This window comes from Mauremys mutica, chromosome 8, assembly GCF_020497125.1.
Source record: "Mauremys mutica isolate MM-2020 ecotype Southern chromosome 8, ASM2049712v1, whole genome shotgun sequence".
Lineage (NCBI taxonomy): Eukaryota > Metazoa > Chordata > Testudines > Geoemydidae > Mauremys > Mauremys mutica.
The window spans coordinates 60912009-60933045 of record NC_059079.1 but is presented as its reverse complement, the minus strand read 5'-3'; the positions used below and the strand labels follow the sequence as shown (position 1 = coordinate 60933045).

Genomic DNA, 21037 nt, shown 5'->3' with positions numbered 1-21037 from the left:
GAACTCTGTGGTAAAGTGGACCTCGATTCTCTCTGGCCCTATGTTTTATGGCTCTGAGAGGCTGAATTCTGTAGCAGGGTGGAAATTCTGAGGCATATTTAAGTAAATGAAAAAAACCTACTGAATTAAATATGGAAGGGAATAATCATTATGTCATTCTTTATTTTTTTACATAAAATTTGATTTATTTTATGCTGCCTCAAATTTTTAATGTTTAAAGCAGATTTTTGCTATTATGTATTCTTAAAACACTGTACAAACTGTCAGAGGTGAAGCAATTGCTTTTGTCAGCTGGGCGCGGGACAGTTGGGACTTTTAGTACTTGGAAAAGCAAAGGAGTCTACTTAACTTTTGGGCACCCAAGAAGTTGAGCCTTTTGGCAGTGGGGTAGAAATGCATCTCCCTTTGCCTTCTTCCTCATTGGAAGAAACCTGAAATTTACAGGGAGGAACTTGACTTCCTCATTCCCCATCACAGCAGTAACTTACCCCACTCCCTCCTGCCCTGATATATACCACTGCCTCCAGTATCTATGGATAAGCACATTAGCTTGCTGATTCTGATGTTTCTTTTAAATGCTCTATAGTGAAATAGCTGGTTTACAGAGGTAAATTCATCTTCCTACTCCCTTGTTTATACATCCAAGGATTGCATTAGCCCTTTTTGCCACAGCATCACACTGGGAGCTCATGTTGAGTTTCTTGTCCACTATGACCTCTAAATCCTTTCCAGAATACAATCCCCTGCTCTGTCGGTGTGGCCGGCCTGCATTCCTTGTTCCCAGAGGTATATCTTTGCATTTGGCTGTATTAAAATGCATTTGGTTTAAATTGGCCCAGCTTACCAAGTAGTCCAGGTCACTCTGTATGCCTGCCCTATCCTCATCATTATTTACCTTTCCATCAATTTTCGTGTCATCTGCAAATTTTATCTTTACTCCCAGATCGTTGATGAAAATATTAAATAGCATCAGATCTAGTACCGATCCTGGTGGAACCCCACTAGACATCCCAACTCACTGATCAACAACTCCTTTTTTAGGTTTGTCAGTTAGCCAGTTCTTAATCAGTGTATCTTATGCTTTATTAATATTGTATAGTGCTAATTTTTAATCAAAATGTAATGTGGTACAAAATCAAAATATATTATATCAACCAAAAATTGTAACCTCCTCAAAGAATGAAATCAGGTTTGTTTGATGAGACCTATTTTCCATAATACTGCGTTGGCTGCCATTAATTATATTCCTGTCCTTTAATTTTGTATCCGTTGAACCCTATGTCAGCTTTTGCATTATTTTGCCAAGGAGTGATATCTGGCTAACTTTCCTATAGTTACCTGGGTCATCCCACTTGCCCTTTATGAATCTTGGCACAAGATTAGTACTCTTCTAGTCTTCTGGAATGTCCAAGATTTATTAAAAATGAACACCAGTGGGACAGATGTCCTCAGCCAAGTCTTTTAGGACTCTTGGTTCAAGTTATCTGGGCCTTCTGATTTAAAAATGTTTATCCCTTTGTAGATATTGTTTAACTCTTTAATTACTAGTGGACTGGAAAGTACTTTATCATTCTCTTGTGATATGAGTACATCATCCTACTTATTTCCAAATACAGAACATAAATATTTACTGAATATTTCTGCCTTTTCTATGTCATTAATAAAAATGTTACCATCTCCATCAAGTACAGGGCCTATGCTGTTGCTAAGAATTCTTTTATTCCTAATAAACTTTAAAAAATCCTTCTTATTGTCCTTAGCTCTGCCAGCCTGGATTTTTCCTTGATATTGTTAGCTTCCGTTATCAATTTTCTACACTTAATAACTTCCAATTTATATTGATAGCCATCTATTTCCCCTTTTTTCCTTTTGTTATATATATATATATATATATATATATATTTTATTTCTTAATGCTGCCTTCACTTCACCACTAACCAGGATAGGCGTTTAGCCAACGCTGTCCTCTTTCCTGGTTCTGGATTTGTGGCTTTTTGGCCATCTAATGAACTCTTCTTAAAGAACTTCCAGTTTTCATTCACTTTTTTCGGTCTACAATTTCCTCCCACTCAATTTCACTCATAATTTTCCTCAACTTTGGGAAATTAGCCCTTTTGAAGTACCCAAGTGAGAGAGAGAGTGTGTGTGTGTGTGTGTATATTACTAGTTGGGACTGTCCTCTGTTTGCCCATATTGAATGTAATCAGGTCATGATCCCTGGTTCCTAGGCAACCACCAACTTCCAGTCCAGTGATGAATTAATCCTTATGTATCATAATGAAGTCCAAAATAGTACTTTGTGTTGGGTGCTATGCCTTTTATGTTAGAAAATGATCATCCATAATTTTTAGAAGCGCTAATGATGTTTCACTGATGGCTACATGAGACCTCCAGCATATGTCTCTCAAACTAAAGTCTCCTGTAGGAGCAGCATTTTTCTTTCTGTGCGTTACAGGGTGCTTGGAAGATGAAACATGCTTCACTGCTGTAAGCACTAAGTATGTTTTGCATAAATAAGACAATAACAAATGCAAGCTTCACTTCTCTGTTTGTTAGCTAAAAACCACCAACTTTGGAGGGATTTTCATAAGAAAATGAATTAGCTAGGATGACAAAAACAAGCTTATCTGAAACCAGTTTCCAGTGGAAAAAGCAATAAAACTTTTTATAGAAGCCTGACTTCTCCCTAACTGGTGGATGGAACAAAATATAAACGCTCACCTATCAAGGTGAAAATCTGAGTTAAAAATAACGTTCTCATTTAGCCCTCAGTTTTATGATACCATTTTCACTCATTCTGAATCCATATATTGCAAAAAGTTTGATCACGTTGCTAATCAGTATGGCGGTTGAACAGTGCTTCAGGGTTTTTTTATCCTTGCTCTTCAATTTGTGCTTTTGTGCCTCATTCACTGCACATCATTGATCCAATCTGGATCTATTTGCTCTGCTCCCCTAGCCAGAAGATGCAGGAAGGGATACAGCTGGTATCTTCCATAGAGAACATCACTGTGAATTCTCCTCTGGCACCTGCTATCCACAAACCCAGGCACTCGGTTCACAAATTGTCTGTCCATCTGTGGTGCTTATAGCCTCCTTTACCGGAATATCTGAACACCATGGTCTTTAATGTTTGTGTGCTCATAACCCCACTGTGAGGCAGGGAAGTGATATTACTGCCATGTTACAGAGGGGGAACTGAGGTACAGAGAGACTAAGTGACTTGCCCAAGGTCACATAAGAAGTCTGGTGGAGCAAGGACTTGAACTTGGGTTTCCCAAGTCCTAGGTTAATGCCGTAACCACTAAATCTCCCTCATGTCAAGAACTGCGGTTTTCAATAGCCTTTTCTGTGCGATCTGTAGACCACAAGCCATGTATTATGGCTTGTATCATTCAAAAGCATCTGCTTATCCAGTCTGCTGGGCAGATGGTTTTCACCAATCTAATTGCAGGTTTCACAAGATGCACTCAGTTGATTGCTTGTTAGCTGAAAGCTGTTGGCTGTGCTAAATATGTTTAATGTGGAGTGTTTACAGCTTTTGCAATCTAGATGTCACTGAACCTGGTTAAGGGCCCATTGTTAATAGGATAGTGGCTGCATACACACTGTGCCCACAAGTTGTAAGATGACAAAATTAATTTGCATTGGTTTTACATACTGGAAGTAAGAGGTTGGGAAGTTAAACCTCACTCAGTTTAGTTGTGGTCTCTTGGCTTCAGGGATTTTTTTCCCCTTCCTAGCATGATTCAAAAACATTGTGGAGGGTATTTTCCTAATTTTCTAGCATTCTTGCTCTTTTCTGTGTTTGCTCTGACTACCAATTGCAAAATCAACTTTTTCTTTTCCAACCAGTGCTTCTGCCCTGGTGCTGTGAGAAATTAACAGGCACACCAGCTCCGCCATAGTAAAGTGAATAGGATCCAGAATTTGCTGAGTCGGCCAATTCTCCTATCACATATGTTAGCTGCAACACCACTGGCCTCAGTTTTACATTCCCCTGCAATTCCTTCAAGGACTCTGAGCTGTTGTGAAGGGGATTGGAAAGCCAGTTTAACCGGTTATCTAGGAATACCTAGCACAGGGTTGTTTACTGTACAGAGTGGGGCTGGCCCTGTGCAGCTCCCGGCATGGGGTGTGTCTGTCTGTCTGGAGAGGAAAGGAGATGGCTGGAGAACTCTGGCTATTCTTTGGGAAGCTGTTGTAAGTTAGAGGTCCTTGGGACTGTCTCCTTCTCCTGGGTTCAGCACTGTATTTAACTCACATGTTACAGCACTGCTTCCTCCTCCCTGTGTACTGTGACAGTTCTGCCGTGCTCTCCTAGCCCCCAGCTGCCCTCCTTCTCATTGCACTGACTAGCAGAAGGATGAGTGGAACAGGGGAAGCTGGGAGAAGAAAGTCCCAGCTCCTTTGGACTGTATATATTGCCCTCCTCCTTTTCTTCTGAAGAATTGACGGGTCTGTCAGCAGAGCCAGCAGTGCTGTTCTCTAGTTAGCCCTGAGTGATCCTTTTACTGGAACCCATTTCTTTAGTTTAGAGCCAAATTCTGAGTCCCATGAAGAGCCTGCATAAACCAACTTGGAGCCAAGGTACAGAGTAGTAGTGTTACCACGATATGGCCACTATGGCAGTCTCCAAGTTGGAGTAGTGGCTGCAGCCTACAATGTAACATGCCTTTTGTATTCGATATTTGGCCAGTGGACCTGCAGTGTTGGTGGGACCTACTGACAACTTCCCTCACCGACCCCTGCATTACCATGGGTAGAGCTACCATACAGCAGTGCTCTGTGGCATACAGTGTGACAGCCTCCCTCTGCAGTGTCTCTGTGTTTTTTCTCCCCATGCAGAGTGTAGCAGAACCCCAGCAATTCCACTCCTTTGTGAGCCTTGTGAACTTGCCGAGGGAGCAATCGCAGCTCCTGCGTAACATTCCCTAAGACTTTTCACTGACTTGGGCCTGGGGGGAAATTGAGTCAGAAGTGCCGGTGTCGGCAGCATTATGATGGTAGGAGATGCTTTCCTGCCCACACAGCTACTGCCGCTCATTGGAAGTGGTTTAATTATGTCAATAGGAGAGCTCTCTCCCATCAGCATAGAGCGGCTACACAAGCTGCATCGGTACAGCTATGCCACCATAAGCTTGCTAATGTAGACATGGTCTAAACTTTAAAAGTGAGAGACATCCCTCATACTGAGTTTAAATGTGATGCTACAATCACATAAGATAAACGGGAGCAACAGCAGCAATTCAAATATATGTAAACATGACATTTACAAAAATTAAAACGTGGCAGTGGATTGATATGAACCAATGGACAAACCTGATGATGGTGCAACCGCAGTTATCCACAACTCTCTTATCCTGAACAGGATCCTGTCCCCAGTGCCTAAACAAAGTGACATTTCCCCTAATTATCTGATCTTACGCCATGTTCCCCAGGATAAACTTACTTAGATTATACGATCTTGGAGAAAGGAACCTTGTTTGGAATGTTGGTCCTGGCCTTCCTTAAATGATAGATAATAAAAATATTCTTTTCGCCTGCTACTTAACTATCTCACATGGGCATTCTGAGGCCTAATTAATAAAATCCTTAGCTGAAAGGGCTATAGAAATGCACATGCCATTGACCGCTGGCTTTAGGTATATTGAAATGTTTTGTAAGGATTAACCCCCAACATTAGAAGTGTCCAAAGCATCTCATGCCACTGGCTCTGGAGACTGCCATCTGGAATCAGGATAACTCATCACTGTACAGTAGAATATTTTCAAAATGTCTCTCTGGAATTCCATGTGTTCCTCTTTCTAGTCTAATTAGAACCTATGCATTTAGATAATGAATTGATGATCCTGTTGTTAGCATAAAATAAAAACTGACCCAAACTTCAGCCCAACCAGTTTTCCTTGGCTTCCAGTTAGGATTTGAATGGGGTGGTTTGTCTGCAGATTCCTTATTCATGAAATCTATGCATACAACATGAAAAATAAGGTGATTTGTTAAAAATTTAAAAAAAAAAGTTCTCTCACTGAAATGAAAGAATATTAGTAGGTGTGATTGCTAAGACTGCCTTGCTGCTATAAGAGGAGAATCTGTGTAAACTCCTCCTTTCTGGAATACTAAATGGAGCTTCATGCTACATGTAAAGGAGCCTTTTCATATAGGTTTACACAAAACAGTTGGGCTTATGCAGCAGAACCTATCTCGCCAGGAAGCTTTAATGGAATGTCCCCCTGCTGATAGTGTAGAAGGTAGAATAGCATGAGGCACTCAGATTTCATAGTGATGCATGCTGTGCAAGAACCTGAATAGACTAGATTAGAGTATCAGCATAATTGATTCACCTCTATCCTTCACTATGCGGAGGCTGTTAAACAGAGCAACAAGCACTGTTCTTCTTCAAGTGCTTGCTCATGTCCACTCCATATTAGGTGTGTGTGCTTGCCACATGCACCGGTGCCGGAAGTTTTCCCCTCAGCAGTATCCGTAGGGGACTGGCTCTGGTGTCCTCTGGAGTGGTGCCCACATCATGCGGTATAAGGGGTGCCACCAGCTCCCCCTAACCTCAGTTCCTTCTTGCTGCCATTGACAGTGCTGGAACGTCTGCTGTTTCGGCTAGCATTGATTCCATCTCTGATCTTGCAAACTTTGAAATCCTGTAAAATAGTTATACGTAGTTAGTAGTTTTCTTAGTTACCCTTAATCGTATTCTCAAACTCTTTGTTAGTCCTGAACGGGACCCAGCTTGGGGTCGGGGCATGCCCCGGTCCCCAAGCTTTAAGCTTTAAACCCTGTGATCACTGCAAACAGCCTATGCCCATCAGCAATCCCCATACCAGCTGTCTAAAGTGCTTACGCAAAGGGCACATAAGTGACAAGTGCCATATCTGCAAGTCCTTCAAACCTAGGACGAAGAAGGAGCGCAATATCCATCTAAGAGTGCTCCTAATCGAGTCGGCACTCCGGCACCGGAGCAGAGGACCAACTCCACACCAAGCACCACAGCCTCCATGCGCAGTGTTCCCCCAGCAACATATATGTGCCATGCGGAGGGCCTTGGTGTTGTACCAAACCTTTTAAAAAATCAACTCAAGTCTTCATCGCTACAGCAGATAGGATGAAAGGTCACCCAGTGTCCTCACAGAGGATTTCTAATTGGATTACCTCGTGCATACGGACCTGTTTCAACCTGGCAGAGGTTCCACCGCCACCGCTGATTGTCAGATCCCACTTGACACGAGCACAGGTGTCTTTGGTGGCCTTCCTGGTGCACATCCCTATCCAGGACATCTGTAGAGCCACAACGTGGTCCTCTGTTCACAGGTTTACTGCTCAGTATGCCATCGTTCAGCAGGCCAGAGATGATGCTGGGTTCAGCAGAGCTGTGTTGCAATCTACACGTCTGTGAACTCCTACCCACCTCCAGGGGTACTGCTTTGGAGTCACCTAATATGGAATGGACATGAGCAAGCACTCAAAGAAGAAAAGACAGTTACCTTTTCCGTAACTGGTGTTCTTTGAGATGTGTTGCTCATGTCCATTCCATGACCCACCCTCCTTCCCTACTGTCGGAGTTTCTGGCAAGAAGGAACTGAGGGTGGGGGGAGCTGGCACCCCTTATATCACACCATGTAGGTGCCACTCCAGAGGGTACCAGAGCCAGTTCCCTATGGATACTGCTGAGGGAAAGACTTCCAGCACCAGTGCATGTGGCAAACACACACACCTAATATGGGATGGACATAAACTACACATCTCGAAGAACACCAGTTATAGAAAAGGTAACTGTCTTTTTTTGTGCTATGACCTGGCCTGAAGCCAGACTGTGAAGCGTATTGCTGAAGGTGAGGTTCTGTTGGAAACTGCTCTCTGCCACCTCCTTGATAATCTTGCCTGAGAAAGAGAGGTAGGAGACTAGCCAATAGTTAGGTTGTTGGCATCCAGTGTTGGATTTTTTAGAATGCATGTTTCAGGGCGCTTGGTAGAGGGAAGCAGTCTCTCTGAGGGAAGCATTGTCTGTAGTTTGATCTCAAGACTACTATAAAGCAGCATGGTCTCTGAGCCACCAGTGAGCTGTTCTCAAGACAGTGACAAAAGGAGAAATGCGGAATTTCTCTACCTCTGTCCCAGTTGTTGTTCCAACCTGTGAATTTTCCATGTGCACAGGCTACTTGTTATGATCTCCATATTTCTTCTTTAACAGTGAGTCAGAAGTTTTTCACTATAAACCTTAACTTTACCCAATAAAAATTAAATGTTGCCAGTTCAAATGTGCCCTTTTTCTCCCATGGGGACTTTATGCATGTGATTAAATTGCCTTGTATGGTATCATGTCTGGTATATTAGTCCTCTGGATTAGATTTCTTGTAGATTACAAGAAGGATGAATCTTATTTTGAATCTAATCCACTATGACAAATATCTCAGGTACTGTTAGAGCCCTCTTAGAAATCTTATTGTTATTGAAAGGACAATTCAGTGATCTGCATCAATGATTACACAATGCAGTGAAGCTTTAAGACAGTTTCATTGTAAATTTGACTATTACATTCAAGCGTTAAATAAGTTTAATCAGCTGTTTGAATGGAGCTGTATTATCCTTCCTTGGCCCTAGTTTGGCTGAATACATTCTTTTTAATACAGGATATTAACTGGAAGAAACTGGTACAATAACTTGTAATACAAGCCAAAACACTACATATGATCTTAATTCATTTTCACTACTCTGTATTCTGAGTATTGGTTAGGAATTTAGTCTAAACCTTCTGGTCCTCAGCTGACATACTTCAATAAGCCAAACATTTACTATTAGGTATTGTTAGACTGTAAGTGTAGAAAGTTAAGCATTCATTCATCTAAGAAATCATTAGATTGTGGTGGCATCTTGACTTTGAAGTAATTTAATTTCTCCCCCTAATCTTGAAATACCAAGTAGGGTTGCCAACCCTCACAGTTTCGCTGGGAGTCTCCCGGAATTGAACTGTATCTCCCAGAGGCTACTGAAGCCAAATTGAGAGATTTTAGGCTGCTAAAAGTCAGGCGGCGCAGCGGGGCTAAGGCAGGCTCCCTGCCTGTCCTGGTCCCACGCCCCTTCCGGAAGCAGCCAGCACGTCCCTGTGGCCCCTGGGGGTGGGAGGGGCAGGGTGTCTCCGCATGCTGCTCAGAGTGCTGACTCCATAGCTTCCATTGGCCAGGAACTGTGGCCAATGGGAGCTGCAGGGGCTGCCTGGCTCCCATCCAGGGGCCACAGGGCCGTGCTGGCTGCTTCCAGGAGCGGCATGGGGCCAGGGCAGGCAGGGAGCCTGCCTTAGCCCTGCTGCGCTGCCGCCCGGGAGCCACCTGAGGTAAGCACCCAAACTCCTTCCCAGAGCTTCCCAAACCCCTCCTGCACCAACCCCTTGCCCCAGCCCTGAGCCCCCTCCTACATCCAAACTCCCTCGCAGAGCTTGCACCCATCACCCTCTCCCACACCCTAATCCCCAGCCCTGAGCTCCCTCCAGCACCCAAGCTCCTTCCCAGAGCTTGTATCCCTCACCCTCTCTGGCATCCCAACCCCCTGCCCCAGGCTCAGCCCAGAGCCCCCTCCCACACTCCGAACTCCTCGGCCCCAGCCTACAGTCCACACCCCAACTCCCTGCCCTAACCCCATGAAAGTGAACGAGGGTGAGGGAGAGCAAGCAACAGAGGGAGGGGGGATGAAGTGGTGGGGTGGGGCCTCAGGGAAGGGGCGGGGCAAGGATGTTTGGGTTTGTGTGATTAGACATTTGACAACCCTAATACCAAGGAAAAGACAAACAAGTGGAGCCGAAAACTTTAATCGCCTACTTCAAAGAAAGTGAGAGGAAAATATTAAATGTTTGGTTTATTTTCCATATAGAAACCACAGAGAGCGGTAGAAGAGTGCAGAAATAAATCTAACGGAATATAGAAGTTAGCAAATTGAGTTGGCTATTCAGTTATTAGTGTATATGAAGCAGTATATAGAAAGGTGGGTCTATGGTTAAAGGAAGACCACTAATAAACAACAGGTAAAGAATGAAAATACTCTTCTTAACGTGGTCTAGTGGTTAGAGCTGCAGATTAGGAATTGGGAATTCTATCTCTGGCTCAGCCACTTGCTCACTTTGAAGCCATGGCAGGTCACATAGCATCTTTTTGCCTTAGTTTCCCTATCTATAAAATGAGCATAACAAACTCACATAGAACTGAGGCCTAATGACTGTTTGTAAAGCATTCTGAGATCCTTGGAGAAAAGCGGATGTAGATGTGGAATTCATTAATACAGCAGGATCGGTCTGGATTGTCCATAAATTACTAAAACTATTGTTGGATGAATTAAAACTCTCCAGAAGTTGAGTGGACACTGATCCCTTCTTGTCCTGGCCACCCATAGCTCGTAGAGAGCAGTGTGCTGCCATGCCTGAGACTCCTCCTCAAAGAGGGTGACCTTATAGCAGTTGTAGATCTTTTTGTTCCTGTAAACCTGGAGAACAAGCTAAAGATGCATTGTATTATTTTTCCTCACCTGCCATGTGACAGCTCATTGTAATGATCATTGAATGTTCACTTGACTTGATAATGGCATTGTTTTTGCCCGAGTGAGAGTCTTGTGCTTCTTCAGAGGGAAGTTTTGTTTGTTCAGTTCCTTGTGTTTGAGTTTTATTGAGATCTACTGCATGACTGGCTCTGTGTGTGTCTCTGGTTATGAAGAATACAATACAATAAAATAAAAATCAAATGTACAGGAATGGAATATGAGATATTGAGATACATGGTTAAGCAAGGTTTATAAATCCTAAATTTGATACAGTGCCATCCAGCCAGCATATGCCTCAAGGTGTTAAAGAAAGAAGAAATCAATATTTCAGAAGCTTTCATGGACACTTTTATGAGCATACTCAGTTCAGCCACAATCCATGAAAAGTGAAACATGGCTAATTAAAGGGCCTAGAGCAGGAGTTCTCAGACTTTTGTACTGGTGACCTCTTTCACACAGCAAGCCTCTGATTGCGACCCCCCTTATGCATTAAAACACTTTATATATTTAACACCATTATAAATGCTGGAGGCAAAGCAGGGTTTGGGGTGGAGGGTGACAGCTCGCAACCCCCCATGTAATAACCTTGTGACCCCCTGAGGGGTCCCGACCCCCAGTTTGAGAACCCTTGGCCTAGAGATATGTCAGATGTTTGTAAACTAATAGATCACAGTTTGCGATCATGTGTTGGGCAAACTGTATCAAGGAGTTAAAGTGCAAAACAGCATGGATCCAGGAAAAGAAAGAGCTATAATAATTTGTCAGACTCCTTGGAGAATACTACTACTGGATAGTAGTAGAGACCGCATGTCAGTTGTTATGCATATGTAAAGTTTATAATATATGGGATTATTGTTCTGGAGTGGAATGTTTTCCTAGTGGAAGCTTTTTCTCAAATTGCCAGAACAGTATTTTGCTGTATTTGGGTATTCTTTTCCAGTGATGATAGGAATGTGGCATAAGTGGAAAAATAGCAAAATCTCATAACTCCATATACAATGATGATATACATATTTTGACAGAACAAGTTCCAGCAAATCATGACTTTTCCTAGGATACCTTAGAAAGCATTCTTTGTACAAATATCATAACCATCTACAAGTGGTGAATGTGGGGGTTACAGGATGCTATTTTGAGGTACATTATGTCACACAAGGAATGTATGGAGTCTTGCTTCTACAAATGCAGGAGTAATCAAGACCAAAAAGGAGCAGTTTCTTAACTTACAGCCCTCGAGCCTCTCCAGCCAGCAGAAAGAGAATTTCTTTCTCTAGCTTTTCCCAGGGTCACACTATGCCCACAGGTTACTGCTTGACTCTCTTGCTGTTTGTTTTTGGTTCTCTCTCTAATCTGTTTGTTCTCAGTTCCTGTGTTCTGTTTTTCTGCACACACACACCTACCTAAAACAATACTCAGCAAAAACTTGGGTGGATTCACAGGTACAGTGGGTTTGAGTCTTGCTCAATCTCATGCTGAAAGGTGACTTCCAGTTTACCCAGCTGCAAATTGGTACCTGCTCCTTCAGGTTAGGGCTGGCTATGGCTGGTGGACATGATGCTGGCCACATTGCTTCCTTATGTACCATTGGATCAGGGGTATTTTACTTTTGTCCTAGGTGGGGTCTTAGCCTCATGTTAGTTGAAGGATGTGTTCACACCTCTCAATCTCAATGTGGCTTTAGCATCCCATAACAAGGTTTCAGCCAGCTCACAACAATACCCTAAACCGAACAAGTAAGGCTGCTCCTAGCAGGTGGCCAATTATGTTTTAAAAATTTAACAAGGAGTGCTGCATACTACTGGTTAGTGTGTTTAGGTTCCTGTTAATGGCCTGTAACACAGTCCCAATAAGGAGAACTAGTCCTCATCCATTTCACTTACAGAACACTAAAATGATGCCATAAAGCCTCCATACAGTACTCTTTGTAGTTGTGTGTTTCACGGCAATGTCTCTCAGCCCTCCTCCAAATATCCTAGTATAGGTTATTGCTTACCCAGCCCATATCTTTTTACTGCCTTTCTTCTGCCTGGCTATCTGGTATTACAAAGAAGAGAATAAGGTTGGTCTTGCATTGAACTGGGACTCAGGGGACCTGAGTTCAATTCTCAGCTCTACCACAAACTTCTTGTGTGACTTTGGCTATTTTGAGCTTCAGTTCCCATCTGTAACATGGGGTAATAATCTATACGCCTGTGAGGTGGAGAAGTGATTAATGTTTGTGAGGCACTTGGATGCTATAGTTATCATGGCCATATAAGTACCTAGTTAGATATCAAGATATAAAACACAGGAATTTGGGCCTCATGCCCTTTGTAAGCTATGCAGAAACTCCCCCAGCTCTTTTAGATGTTTGGACCTCTGAGGAACTGGTAAGTCTGCTTTGAGGCCATGCTTTAACCATCACGGCCTTCTAGCAAGTCCCTTTCACCATCCAGGAGGACTGCAGTGGTGGATGCGATAGAAGTGTGCATAATATAGAAAGTATTGATGATGGGCCTGCTTAATTGGTAGTTCTGTTGAACACTAAATACAAAATAAACGTTCATATGTCATTAAGGTTTGACTTAAACTCACAAATACCTGAAAGTAAGGAGTACAGGTGACCATGCAATTCTTCTCTGGCTTCTTCTGCTTATCTTCCTGTCTAGCCAATCTAATATATTTGTATCCACCCTATATATATAGAATGGGTGCTCATTACGGAGGTATGTAAGTGAATGACTGTAGATATATGCAGTGATGAGCTGCCAAATTTTTAACAACCGGTTCCCTCCTCCCTCCAAATTTTTAACAACCGGTTCCCTCCTCCCTCCAAAATTTTAACAACGGGTTCCCTCCTCCCCCCCCCTCCGGGGGGGGGGTCGTGCCCCATCCAACCCCTCATGTTCCTTGACACACACACTCCGAGACCCCTGACCCATCCCCCCCTTCCCTGTCCCCTGACTGCCCCTTGCCGCCACCCAACCCCTCCTCTCATTCTCAATGGCCCCCCAGAACCCGTACCCCATACAACTACCCCTTCTCTCTGTCCCTGAGTGCTCCCACCACCTCATCCAACCCTGCTCTTTCCTGACTGCTCCCCGGGACCCTTGCCCCCATTCAATCCCCCTGTTCCCTGCCCTCTGACTGCCCTGACCCCTATCCACCCCCCCACAACCCACCCCCTCCCTGCCCCCTTACCACACTGCCTGGGGACCGGGTCCACTCTGCCAGGACCATGACCGGCGCCGCGGGGCCCAACTCCCCGAGCCCGGCCGGACCAGAGCAGGCACCGCTCGGCGGCAGCCGCTCGGCCCGACTCCCCGGGCCGGCACCGGGGCCCAGCCGCTCGGCGGCAGCCGCGGGGCCCGACTCCCCGGGCCGGCGCTGGGCTGGAGGGAGCCGCGGTCTGGGACTGGGAGCTGCTGAGCCAGCCGCACCTCCCCTCCCCCTCCGCGCCCCAGCTTACCTGCCTCCATGCTGCTTGTTCAGGCTTCCCGCGAACATCTGATTCGCGGGAAGCAGGGGAGGGGGAGGAGAAGGGGGCGGAGCAGGAGAGGAGCGGGAAGTGAGTTTGGGCCGGAACTTTTGTTAAATTTAGCAGCCCTTAACAATTTAACAATGGGTTCGCGTGAACCCGTGCGAACCGGCTGCAGCTCACCCCTGGATATATGCATATATGCAAACCCAGACCTTGTGAGTGTAATGAGATTTAGCACGCACACTTTTGCATGTGCAGCTTAAAGATTTGATCCACTATTAATTAAAAATATTAAGAAGCGGGTAAATTGATTGGTACAACAATTCATTTACTATTTTTCTCCCTCACTGTGCCCCTTTCTTTGGGATCTGGTGGCTTTGTCCTGTCATTGATCTGAAATTTCCAATAAAGATCTAAAATTTTCAACATTGTCTAAAAGAATTGTTTACCTTGCAATACAGCACTTCAAGGTGCAGCAATTTCTAGTCTAATTCTCCTTTTGCTTCATAAATACTCATGCTTTTTATATCTGTACATGCTTCTCCGCCTGTCTTTCCCTTCTTTTTCTCTCTGTTTTGTGCCAATAGCTGGTAGATGCAAAGCATCACACAACAGCACAAGAGACATAAGCTTGGAAGGTATCCTAGCGACACGTCATTCTGGGAACCCGCTCTATTTCTCTAAGCAAGATCAAGTAAACATCATGGAATCACAGCAGGGTGGGAATAGATTGGGTTTTGTGTAGGATTGGTTCATTTCCTTAAAATCTTACTTTGAAGTGTATATTTAGCGCTGAATGTTAAGGTAGCCTTAACAGCCATAGCATGGTAGGAAAGATGAAATGGTTTGTACTTTCCCAGGAAGCCCTGCTTTTCATATAGTTAATGGGGTCAATTGACATATAAATGAGCATCTCCTATTAAATTATTTTCATTCAAATATGTTTTCAGGTAATAATAATAATACCATCTTCTCTTATCATTTAGCACTTTTCATAGATGTTTATTTAAGAGGCATCCAAGTAGAATTCTCATGAACATTCCCAAATTATTGCATTGCTTGTATTCTTCCCTGTTCTTATTCTCTTCAAAGTCTATATTTTAGGGTTGTAGGTTTACGTTTAACAATAGGCTGCAACTGTTCCATTGTGCTGTATTAGCCTTTTCTGCGTCTAACACAGAAACTCCCTGTGGCAGTGTACTGAACCTTGCAAGCAGGATTGGCTTCCACATCTCCCAGCTGTAACTCCCCAGACCCTTTCTGCTGTGACTTTGGGAACCACCTTGGCCCTTTCCTATGGCAGGGGAAGAAAATCGATAAATGGAAAATTGAAAAGAGAAACTATATTAAGCCCCACCTTCATGCGTGTGCGCACACACACATGCTGAACCCTCTAGTGGCCACATGGACCAATGGCCACCTTCTCTTCCCAACAACCACTATGACAGGGTGGTTGTGGTGCAGCCCCGTCCTGCCAGTAGCTGCAACGTGGATGTCACATGAAGCTCTGTACTAGCATGAAATGCTCCTGATTTTAGTCAATTGCTTAATAACAAGGGGGTCAGGGACTAGAAGATTGGCAGAAATATCACAGGAATCACTGTGATGTATTCTTCCACTGATGTCCTTGCCTGATGCCAGTGTATGCCGTACAGCTAGCAGCTTTGTTGTTGCCTATTCTGGGTTGTTGGGGACATTAGAGTGCTGTTAAATGTCTTGTCAAGGGAGAAAATAATGGGAGTATACACAAAGCCACATTATAGCCAATTAAAAAATAAATGTAAAGCTGAGTATCTCCATTCTACACCTTAGAAACATACAGATGCTGTTTCTATATCTTGACTGATTTTTTTGCAAAAAAGCTGATGGATGTTTTTGTGTAAATCCAGCTGTCTGTGACTTGACCTGTTTGCACAGTTGTTTACCAAATCTGTATGTGATTTGCATCTGTGTAGCTGACTCACTGTATCCCTGCTGTGGCTGGAAGTGAGCAATGCAGCTTTATCAGTGTCATGGGGCATCACTTAACTCCGGGACACTGATGCCCAGACTTGGTGTGGGCAGGTGAATGAGAGCAGAGCCACCTCGGTCATGTTCTTCTCGCCATTCTTCCTTTATTTCCCATATTGATACCCTGTTCTCCTTCTCCTGATTTTATTCAAAATGTTTCTACTTCGGAATTCTGTTTTCCTTTTGAAGTATTTAAAAATAAATGCCATTAAGCTTAGTAAGGATCCTCTCTGCATGTGCTGTATTGATAACTGTTTGGTGTGCCTCTTTTTACTGTCAACAAAAGTAGAGTGCAAAAATGTTACTTTTCCCCCAGCTTTCACACCATCTTTCTGGTGACAGTGGGATAAGGAATTAATTATTCAGTAGAGAATATCCAGAGCTTCCTCTACTTCATGTTTGCATTTAAAGTCTTCTGGAAGCCTTTTCCTGTGATTCTCTAAGAGCATGTTTGTCTGAATGTATTCCACAGGTGCCCACAAAGAAGCTGAAGAAATATGAGAGAGAGTATCAGACAATGCGAGAGAGTCAGCTGCAGCAGGAAGACCCAATGGACAGATACAAGGTAAAGGAGACACTATATGGAAACCTACTCCATTGGGTAAATCACATGCACTAGTGATCAGATTTCACTAGTCAGCAAGAGGTGCCTATGTCAGTATTTCACACATACTGGGATATGCCAATACAGTACAGAAAACTATATTGGGAATTAAAGTGGTGGGTCCAATTCATCTAATTTCTTTAATGATCACATTGGCTACTTGGAGACATTCTGATTTTCCAGGAATATTTCAGTCAAAAAAGTTGAACACTCGAAAAGCCCTCAAATAGCCACATATAATATTTTTCTTCTTTCAGTTTATATGTTTGTAGGTAACTCTCCTGCTGTTGCGCTCTTACTGGGAATCTGCATGAGACGCTGTGAGACTGAGGGTGATTCTCAACTACTGACACAAAAAGGAGGAAATAATACATACTGTTTAGCAAAAACTGTGCATGGTCACATCCGCAAAGACTTTAGGAAGGTGAACTCATCCAAGACTGACATGGTCCTTGTCATTAATCTCTGTTTGTAGCAAGATTTAATAATTTTTGTTAGTACAAGGGGGCCCTGGTCCCTGCTTGGGGTCCCTTGATACTACTGCAGTAGACATAATAATGAACAGGAGAAAAATAAAGCCCCAATGATGTGTGAAGCAGAATAATGTTGGTAGTTATTACATTTATTTGAATGAATATCAATTACAGCTTAAAGGGATCAACAACATATGGCCACAGGTTCAAAGTCAAATGTCTTGGTTACTGTGGAGCAATCAAGTTGTTAGTCTGATAGGTTGATGGCTCACAAAAAAAGCATTAGCTTAACAGTATATCTGAATTTCTGACTTCCAGGGTAATTGGGCCCCAGTGCTGAAAGCCGCTCTCTGCAGGCAGGCCCCCACATGCATGTAGCTCCAGTCACACAGAGCATCTTGCTGGATGGGGGCCTCACTGTGTGACTATCCAATATCTTGCCAGTATTGTGTTATGTACAAGCAGATATAAGCATGCATGATCTTATCCTTTCTTGTTTGTTTTCTAATGCTGCATACACAGGCAGATCAGGAATCATTCAGTGAAGCAATTTGTGAATAATTTCAAATAATGAATAAATTTGACAGTTCCATGATCTACTCATGCACAGCTATGAACAGGGGGAAAAGGCAAAAATGTGCTGAATAAATTTACAAATTATGGCCCAGATCCTGCATTGAAAACCAGGTATGCAGACACCTGCACCTGCATAGGGCCCCGTTGGCTTCAGTGGGGCTCCGTGCAGTCGGAGGGGGTTTGTCCATGCAGTTCTCAGTGTAGGATCTGGGCCTAGAAAGCAAATTTTGCTCAAGCTGGGGGGCTGGTTCTTTTTACTTTATAAAAGTAATTGCCCTGTTTATGGCAAAACTTGGAAAAACGTTATTGCACATGTAGGGTAGCTTGCCACTCTTTCAGAATGGGGTTTGGAAAAGCATTATTTTGCTTGTACCAATGTTGGCCATACTGAGGGAAAATTTGTCAGGAATGTTGCAGAAAATGCACAGATAAGCCAACACAACAGATCTTGAAAAACTTTGCTGAGGATGAACTCGGTACTCATAAAGTCACCTTTCTGCACTCAGGTCCTACTCCTAGCACAGTTCAGTTGGACTAGAGCCTCTGAGCTTTGATTACATGCCCAGATGATGTTCCTCAGATAATACAATATAGTAATATGTCAATTTTTGTCTACAAGCCCTAATAAACATGTCGCACCGTGTAATATTTTTTATTGTAATATATTTGAATTTCATTATCATTATCATAATGATATATTCTATTGATTTAGACTTTTTTTTTATAGGGTAAGTTCTTTCTAAGGTTTGTATTTCATTTAAAATTGAGGACCCTTCTACTACACCTTTTTCTTTGTTTCCAGCAGCAGCTCAGCTTTCCTTCGGTGCATTTCTCAAGGAAGAGGCACTGAACTGCCTATTGGGTGACTTAGCTGTGAACTTATGTGGCCAGCATATGCCAGCAACTTTTTTACTGTTACTCAATATTATACATAACATATAAGTGCCACTTTCTATGTACTTTCTAAATGAATTCTGTCTGGCATACATAGAGTAGTAAACAGTTCTACAAGATACACCTCTACCTCAATATAACACTGTCCTCGGGAGCCAAAAAGTCTTACTGTGTTATAGGTGAAACCACGTTATATCAAACTTGGTTTGATCTGCTGGAGTGCACAGCTCCCCCCTCCCCCAGCGCTGCTTTACTGCGTTATATCCAAATTCGTGTTATATCGGGGTAGAGGTGTACTACAATTGTGTACAGTATCTAAGGTTATAGAAAACAATGTATGATGCTGAGGAATAGTACAGAGTCATGTAGTGAAAGACTGTTATAATGATACATGTGAAGAGGCAGAGTTAAGGCTGTGTTTGAAAGTGTAACTGGCATTTCTTGATTTCTGAGGCTAAACTGCAAATTAACATTTTTTAACATAACTCTAATCCAGCATAGATCTGATTTTCTGTCAGAACTAGGACTGCATTCATGGCCAAGAGAATGCTAGTTAATTTCCCTATATGGAAATAACCATATTTACTGCTTGTTAATTCGGATTGTTTTCTTTCTTCAGTTTGTTCATACTAACACAGAACTACAATAATACTTAGAAAATGTAGGGTACTGTTCATCTTCAAACCACTGTGCAAGCATATTAGCTAATTAAACCTTACAGCACTCATGGGAGATGGATGAGCAAGGATTATTATTCCCATTTAGCAGATCGTGAAACAGGTGAAGTGATTTACTTGGCCACACCCACAGTGAGTCACTGTCAGAGGCAGGATTAGAATTCAGGATTCTGGCTTGCAGTCATGCAACTCTTTGTGTAACTTTTATCTGGATTGGATCAGGTCAACCTTTTGTAGATGCAGTGATTAGTAGAGTGATCCCTCACAACCAGCTGAGCCACATTTAGTTCAAGCTTTTTATCTGATAGGTTTCACACATGGGAAAGAGGTTCTCTCTCTTAATGGGAGAACATGTCTGTTATGATAAGTGTATTAACTCCAGTTTTGTATGTTTAATTTTATTAGTGTATCTTGATGAGAATGGTGAGAAACAACATTTGAAGACTATGCATATAGGGGTCAGTTATGACTGCAGGCCTGCATGGATGTGCAAGGGGGAGAAACCAAAGCCCTTCTCATCCCTTAAAAGACACCATTGCAGCTTTGTGTTCAGGAGTGCAAGGACTATATTCACACCACTGCCAGTGCTAGGCTCCCTAGAACTGGGGGATAGCACTCTGCACCTTGTCAAAGGGCCCATGCTGTCCTTGCATGATGCCTCCAGGAGCTCCCATTGGGATGATACTCTCCATGTGGGTTGTGGCTTAAAAACTCAGTTTTCCTAGCAGAAAAAAATAATTTTCAGTTCACCATTCAGTAGTGGGGATGGCTTTTGTTTAATGATTTCTTCCGAGCTCTGTGGAGCAGGGGTCTGTGCAGCATGTTCATCTTTTAGATGCAGAACATATTTATTCTCTTCCTTATTTTCAGCATGTGTTTTGGTTTGTTTCACTACCTGTGCAACTTTGGGGTGATCATTTAGATGCACACCGACAGCCTTGTTGTATGTCACTTTGCTCAGACTCATTACGGTTCTTAAAGAATAAAACTGTCGTGTGAATTATCCTCCCCTCACATGTGGGGGGCAGGGCTTGGGGGACTGCAGAGTGAGGAGGGATTGAAGCCTCCCAACTTTACAGATCATGTGGATCCGCAGGAAAGGGCCTCTTAAACTGACAGAGCCAGGAGCTGTATGTTCAGTGGGCCTTCTCTTCCTGTTGCTAGCAACATGGCTCTAGTCAAAACCATGCTGCTGTTGGCATGGGTGGCTACTCAGTGGGAGTCATGGAGCAGATCTGGGAGAGCTATACAGCACTGAGGTGTATTAAGCCTAACCACATTCCACAGCAATCCAATGAACACCAAGTGGTGATGATGCACAGAATGGCTAGTCTCCTTCTCCTGCCCACCCTACTCAACACCCAGTAGAGTCCCTTCTGGGCAGTACACCTACAGAGGGGCATCTGGGTGTTCTGGTGAGGGGAAAAGGACTGCTGAGGAAGCATTCCTTCTCCCCCAACGCAGATCTCCAGAGGAACAAGCATGGACATGGAGATTAAGTTCTCTGCAGTAGAATTTTTTTAAAACAGATATAAACAATCCACATGACATTCTTCAGCAGATATGGTAGAGTGGTATGTCCAAACTGACTGACAATATCCCTATAAGGTATGGACAGAATTGTAAATTTATTATTATTACATTCTAAGAACTGTCCAACCTCAAACCATCTGTAAATTCTGAGATCATTTAAAACTGGGATTTTTACATCATCTGATTAATCATCAGCTAGCCAGATCATACACAGACTGAGTGGAAGCAATGTAGTACACTATGTTACATGTACAGTATGATGCAAGAATTAGTT

The 21037-nt window shown here is 43.2% G+C and overlaps 1 protein-coding gene across 5 annotated transcripts in view; it reads left to right on the top strand.

Annotated features, from left to right (window-relative positions):
- The window catches only part of RABGAP1L (RAB GTPase activating protein 1 like), a 541073-nt gene that overhangs the window by 499962 nt on the left and 20074 nt on the right, over positions 1 to 21037 (top strand). For 4 of the 5 annotated variants that reach the window (XM_045026098.1, XM_045026101.1, XM_045026102.1 and 1 more), the window contains one exon: positions 16479 to 16571. In XM_045026098.1, coding sequence (XP_044882033.1) covers positions 16479 to 16571 — 93 coding nt within the window. Of the gene's footprint in view, positions 1 to 16478; positions 16572 to 16867; positions 18293 to 21037 lie in introns of those variants that run through there. The other variant, XM_045026099.1, reaches the window with a different exon arrangement.